Source organism: Dipodomys spectabilis, unplaced genomic scaffold (genome assembly GCF_019054845.1).
Source record: "Dipodomys spectabilis isolate Male_0828 unplaced genomic scaffold, ASM1905484v1 ptg000197l, whole genome shotgun sequence".
Taxonomy (NCBI): Eukaryota; Metazoa; Chordata; class Mammalia; order Rodentia; family Heteromyidae; genus Dipodomys; species Dipodomys spectabilis.
Genome location: NW_024870874.1, coordinates 11,452,061 through 11,458,060, shown reverse-complemented (window position 1 = coordinate 11,458,060; position 6,000 = coordinate 11,452,061). Strand labels below are relative to the sequence as shown.

At 48.7% G+C, this 6,000-nt stretch overlaps 1 protein-coding gene across 2 annotated transcripts in view; it reads left to right on the top strand.

Annotated features, from left to right (window-relative positions):
* Nucleotides 1–4,971: 4,971 nt before the first annotated feature.
* The window catches only part of Cadps2 (calcium dependent secretion activator 2), a 454,722-nt gene continuing 453,693 nt past the window's right edge, over nucleotides 4,972–6,000 (top strand). For both annotated transcript variants that reach the window (XM_042695976.1, XM_042695975.1), the window contains exon 1: nucleotides 4,972–5,487. In XM_042695976.1, the coding sequence (XP_042551910.1) occupies nucleotides 5,116–5,487 (372 nt within the window). In that variant the 5' untranslated portion in view covers nucleotides 4,972–5,115. The remainder of the gene's footprint in view (nucleotides 5,488–6,000) is intronic.

Below are 6,000 nucleotides of genomic sequence, written 5' to 3'. Positions count from 1 at the left end.
TTAGTAGAGTGCTTGGTATAAAATAGGCACTTGATAGCATTTTACTAACTGGCAGAAAATGTGTTTGACCACACCAAAGGAAGTATATGAAAACTGTACGGAAAAATAGCTATTGCTTTATCTATTTATAATTTTAAAAATACCTTAATTTTACCCTGTGCCACAAAATGTCTTACAGTTTACGGCTCTGTAAACCTTTAGAACTCATACAAACTAAATATATGCCTCTTGGGAAAATAATTATACACACACACATTTGTTGAATGAAGGCAAGACTTCCTTCATAACAGCTGGATACAATTGATCACAGTGTGTTTCTTCTATTTTCCCCCTCCCTGAATTTCATAATCCAACTCATTTGTTTACTCTTTCAAATTTCTCATATCATGGAAAAGTAAATACCAAAAATATCAATTACTAGTGAATACTCACAAGTTTACTAGGAGCAGGAGGTTGGTAGCTTATTTGAAGCCAAACTTACTTAAAATAATTATGAAATTTCGAAGTTCTTAGTGCTTATATGATACTGAGGCTTGAACTAAAGGCCTGTGCACCATACCTTAGCTTTTTCACTCAGGCTAGTGCTCTATCAATTGATCCACAGTTCCACTTTCCAGCTTTTTGCTGGTTAATTGGGAATAAAATTCTCAAGGACTTCCCAGGCTAACTTGGAACTGTACTCCTTAGATTTCAGCCTCCTGAGTATCTGGGATTGTAGGTGCTTAGTTTAACACTGTTTATTTTTTAGTTAGCATCTTGCTGTATGCTTGGGCTGGCCTGCACTGCCATCCTTCTGTTTGTGCTTTCCCTCATCACTTAGATGATGGGCATGTGCTAGTATATCCAGTCATTAGTAGAGGTAGATGCTTGTAAACATTTATGCTTGGGCTGACTTTGAACTGTAATTTTCCACTCTGCACCTCCTGGTTGGTTAGTTAATTTTATTACCTTAATCTTCACAATAGCCTTTTGAATGTGTGTTGGGGCACTTTTAATTTACCAGTCAACTTGTGCTTATTACCTGCATATATTTTCACCCATTAGCTATAACATGTTGTTTCTGCTAGGATTCAGATTCTAACTAAGAAGAAAGAAATGAATAAAAGAAAAAAGAGACTCAAATGGACTTTGGTTGTTTCTAAGGATTCAAATATTCAACTTACAGTTTCAAAAAGTGTATTTTTCTTCTGCATATATAGTTGATGGTTCTCTCATGAATATTGCAAAACAGTTCATTCTCTTCAACATGATAAAGATTCTTCTTGCTGTAGTAAAGTAACGTTATTATAACTATATTACAAAAGGTAGTAAATTATTCACTCCTAAATATCTTAAGAAATATTTCCATTTTTCTCTAACATCATAACATATATTACTATCATTATTTATTTTATTGTCATGTGTGCTTCATATCTATTTTCTCAGTGGCTTTGCCATTCTTATTTTCAAGATAGTTCATCGATAGCAAAGGATGCTTATGTAATAAAAGAATGACTTCTTCACCTGTGACTTCAAAGAGTTAATACTTTGATGCACAAATCAATTCTCAGGCATAAAATAGCCCAGTTATAAGTATTCAAGTCATCTACATGTTTGCTTACATATCATGGTGAAAGCACATTTTATACTTTATTACCATTTATCCATCTTTCCTCAACATTAGAAGTGTTTCATTAAAAAACAGTATACCTTCAATTTTTTTATATCCATCTTTACAAAAGCAAAGATGAATCATTGAATAAGTTCAAGCATATTACATATATTTATGAAATGACACAAACTAATAAAAGCTTTTAATAATGTTCCCGAACATCAACCAAAGTTATAATAGCCTGGAAAGCTAATATGTAAGGTTGACATTTGGTAAGAATATTAATGTACAGACAAAATTGGAAGTTTGAATGTTCAGGCTGGAGGCATGGCTCAAGTAGAGGAGCAGAGTGCCAGCCTCGAGCAAGACAAGTTTAATTCAAATTGTTGGCATACATTTAATTGCTAATAGGTAGGTTTTTGTTTCATTAAACAAAAGTTTTCTTTAAACCATCCTATAATTAGAGGAAAGGTAGAAAGAGTTTAAGAAGACCCCTCTATGGCTAGCATCTTAACACATTATTTCAGACTTTTATCAGTCCTATCTGTAACTTCAACTAGCACCAACATGTCAATGATTTTTTTCAATTCAATGTGCCACTTTATGAGTACAATATATCATAATCAATGCCAGCCCTTATATCATCATACCCCCCACCCCACCGGGTCTACCGATGATTTTCTTATTTAGAGTTGAGTATCAGGTTTGCATTTCGAACTCTAAGATTTCTCTGTGTTATATGGCATAAACTCCTCAAGGATGTGAAGCTTCTCTAATTTTAGTTGTCTTCTAGCAGTTGATATAGCAGTTGATATTTCATTTATGGTAAATCAGGCTGGAAAACATAAGCTGGAAAACGTAAGTCTATTCTTGACCCTCTTCCTCAGCTCAGACTATAATTTCTTAAGCTTCCCTTCTCCTGTCCTGTCTTAATTTCAAGATTGGTCTCATTCTCCCTCCTTCCTCCCCCCTCCCCCCGTGTGTGTGTCTATACATACATAAACATATATCATTTTTTCTTATTTTATCCTCTTGTCACGCCTCTGGCTGATTCCACTGTCCTTAAATTGCTGTGCATGGAATGGACTTGTTAACAGTTACAGGTCATAGTGTGTTTTACTTAAAACTTCTGCGTGCTCCCTTTTCAGAAGGATATGGTTTAAGTTTCTGAACATGTGTTCTCTTTTAGATATATAAGTTGAGCCTCCTAAACTATTTTCATTTTCACTTTATATGTTACTTAAAAACATATCAGATGTTTTCCTGGGTTCCCCAAAAGCTGGAATATTCTTGATTTGCTATTTTATTTTATATTTTGCCGGTCATGGGGCTTGAACTCTGGGCCAGGGTGCTGCTTCTCAGCTCTTCAGCTCAGGGCTAGCACTCTACCACTTGAGCCACAGCACCACATCCGATTTGCTATCTTTTTTAGTAGGACAAAAACATGAAGCTATTGCTTTTATGTAGTGGTAACTAATAAAGGAAACAAACATACCTTTGGCTACATACAAAGTATGTTCCTAGGAATTAGATTCACATTTTAGCTATTACAGTAGTTTAATAAACATCTCATAATTTAATATGCTGACAGTATCAAGCCAAATTACAGTAGAGGATATCCAGTATTCGCAACTAAAGACCTGTGTTGAGTCATTCCATTATGCTATTCTGTAGCATGTACCGTGCTAGTTCTGTAACCTCAGGCTCCTGATCTGTTCCTTGAGCTCAGTGAAATACCTGGTGCAGTGGCAACCACAGTATTAGCACCAGCTGCCTTGGAAGGTTACTTAGATGCCACTATATTAGATGTGTGTTTTCAGGAAGCTTTGAGCATGGCTACATAAGCTACAGCCTACAGTGAAGCTATGCATTAGTACTAGACCCCAAATAAAACAGTCTTGAGCTTTCAAAGATTTCCAGTTCTTTGCGGTTGCCCATCCATCACATTGCAGCTAGCTCTTGGTGAGGACCTCTTATTAGTGTAAGACCAGAGAGACTCCCCAGAAGGAGATACTTACCTCTCCCCTTCTGGGGAGAAAGTCATGGAATGCAGAAGGAAAGCCTGTCTCTTGTGTATCTGACTCCTAACGTAAAAAACTGCTATTTGGCTCAGAGCTGGTGGTTAGTGAGCGGGTGCTAATTCAGTTCCACAGAGCCCTCGCCATCCAGCCAGCCGGATGGCCGCACGGTCTCCCCTGTGCGGAGCGCACCCTCCTGCCGTCGGAGGAGAAGAGGGGCGCTGAGGACTGCTGGGTCGTTCTGGCAGTTCTGAGAAATCCGCGCCCCTAGAGAGCGGAGCTGCGAGACGCCCACTGGAGGCCAGAAACAGGAGCGGCCGCGATGCCCGCGCGGGTGCAGCGCCAGCTCCGCCCGGGGCGGCCGGGGCTGCGCCCGAGGCGGCCGGGGCTGCGCCCGGGGCGGGCGCCCAGGCGTGTTGGAGCCAGTCCACACGGCTGGGGGTTAACCTCATCTCCCAATCCAGAAGAAAAAGCCATCGGGCGTGTCCCGGGCCGAGTCGAGCATCCTTTAGCAGGCAGCTGCCTCCCACAGCCGCAGGGGAAAGAAAAAGTTACACATAAAAGTTGCCCCCCCCCCATCCCACCCTTTTAATGCACTCGCCAGAACGCTGATCGTTTGGACTCGGAGCATCCACAAAAGCGAGGGGCTTTCCGAAGTCTCCGCTAAACGACCCTGGAAGTGGAGACGCTCACCCCCCTCCCCCAAGAGCTTTAAATTAGGTTCCGGGACCCTTGAACTTGTGCCCCCCGCCCTCGGGCCAACCATCACCTCTAACTTAGGGAGCTGGGCGGGGGGGGGGGGGGGTGGAGAGGGATGATGGGTGGTGCGGGCGCTTCCTGGGTCTGGGTGGCGGGGCCTCGCTCGGCAGCAGCGATCTGCGTTTGCGAACGGCGTGCCGCCGGCCACCCTCACCCCTCACCCTTCACCCCCGGGGGTTCAGGCACCCTGCGGCCCGCGGCGGTCGTGGCGGCGGTGGCCGCGGCGGCGGCGCGCGCGCATGCGCCCGGGACGGCCCCGCGCCCGCTCCTCAACATTCCATTCCACGTGTTGCTTGTTGTAGGAGCCACAGGTTCCCCACCTGCGCCGGGGCGCTCGGGGCGCTCGGCTGGCCCGCCCGTGGGCATCGAGGGAGCTCGGGGCGGAGGGGGCTGGGGGGGACTGACCGGGCCATTCCGCTCCCCCCGCTTCCCCAGCCGCTACCCCGGAGCCGCTCGGGCTCATCCCCCCCCCCCCCCCCACGCTAACTCCGCCTATTCAATCCCGGCGGCGCCCCGTCTTCCCGCTCCGCGCCCTCCTCCCGGCTCCCGCCCGCCCCCTCCGCTCCGGAGGGAGGAAAAACACTCGAGCGTCTCAACTCGACGTGTCCGCACCGCCCGGGCCACTTTCCCTTTCGTTCCCGCGGCGCCCTCCGACCCGCGGGGTGCGGCTGCCGGGAGAAGAGGGGGGGTGGGTGAGCCGCCAGGGGCCCGCGGGCCGATCGGCGGGGCCCCCCAGCCCCGAGCACCATGCTGGACCCTTCTTCCAGCGAAGAGGAGTCGGACGAGGGCTTGGAAGAGGAGAGCCGCGATGTGCTGGTGGCGCCCGGCGGTGCCCAGCGAGCGCAGCCGGCCCCGGCTCGGGAAGGGCGGCGGGACGCGCCGGGGCGCTCGGGCGGCGGCGGTGGCGGCGGCGGCGGTGGCGGCGGCGGCGGCGCCGCGGCCAGACCCGTGAGCCCCAGCCCCTCGGTGCTCAGCGAGGGCAGGGACGAGTCCGAGCGGCAGCTGCACGAGGAGCAGGAGCGGAGGATCCGCCTGCAGCTGTACGTGTTCGTGGTGAGGTGCATCGCGTACCCCTTCAACGCCAAGCAGCCCACCGACATGGCCCGGAGGCAGCAGAAGGTGAGTGGCGGGCTCCGGCCGCCTCCCGTCCTCCCCGGGGTTTCTCTCCTACCGCAGCTCTCTCGGGGCCGGGGCGGAGGGCGGGGGGTGGGGGTGGGGGCTGTACCTGTCCCAGCGTCCTGTTTGCAAAAACTCCCCTTGTTAGTGCTTTTAGCCTGCTCCGGAGGGAGGCCGCCCGGGAAATGTCTTTATTCCCTCCTCTGGCCAGGAGTTGTCACCTTCACCTTCACCCAAGCCCGAAGCCCCACCGACAGACAGACAGACAGACAGACCGACTGGCAGACAGACAGACCGACAGACAGCGCCGGCCGGCGGCCCTGCAGTAGTTGCATCAGGGCAAAGCTGGGCTGTTGCCGGATTCCAATGCAACTAACTCCCATCAACTTTAATATCTAACGGGCCAGGGGTACATTTCTGTCCCCCCCCCCCCCCCCCGGCCTGGTGATAATCAGTGCTAGAACTGGGGCTTTGCCATAGGTCAAAAGGAGCTCGCTCGTAGCTCGGCGAAACAGG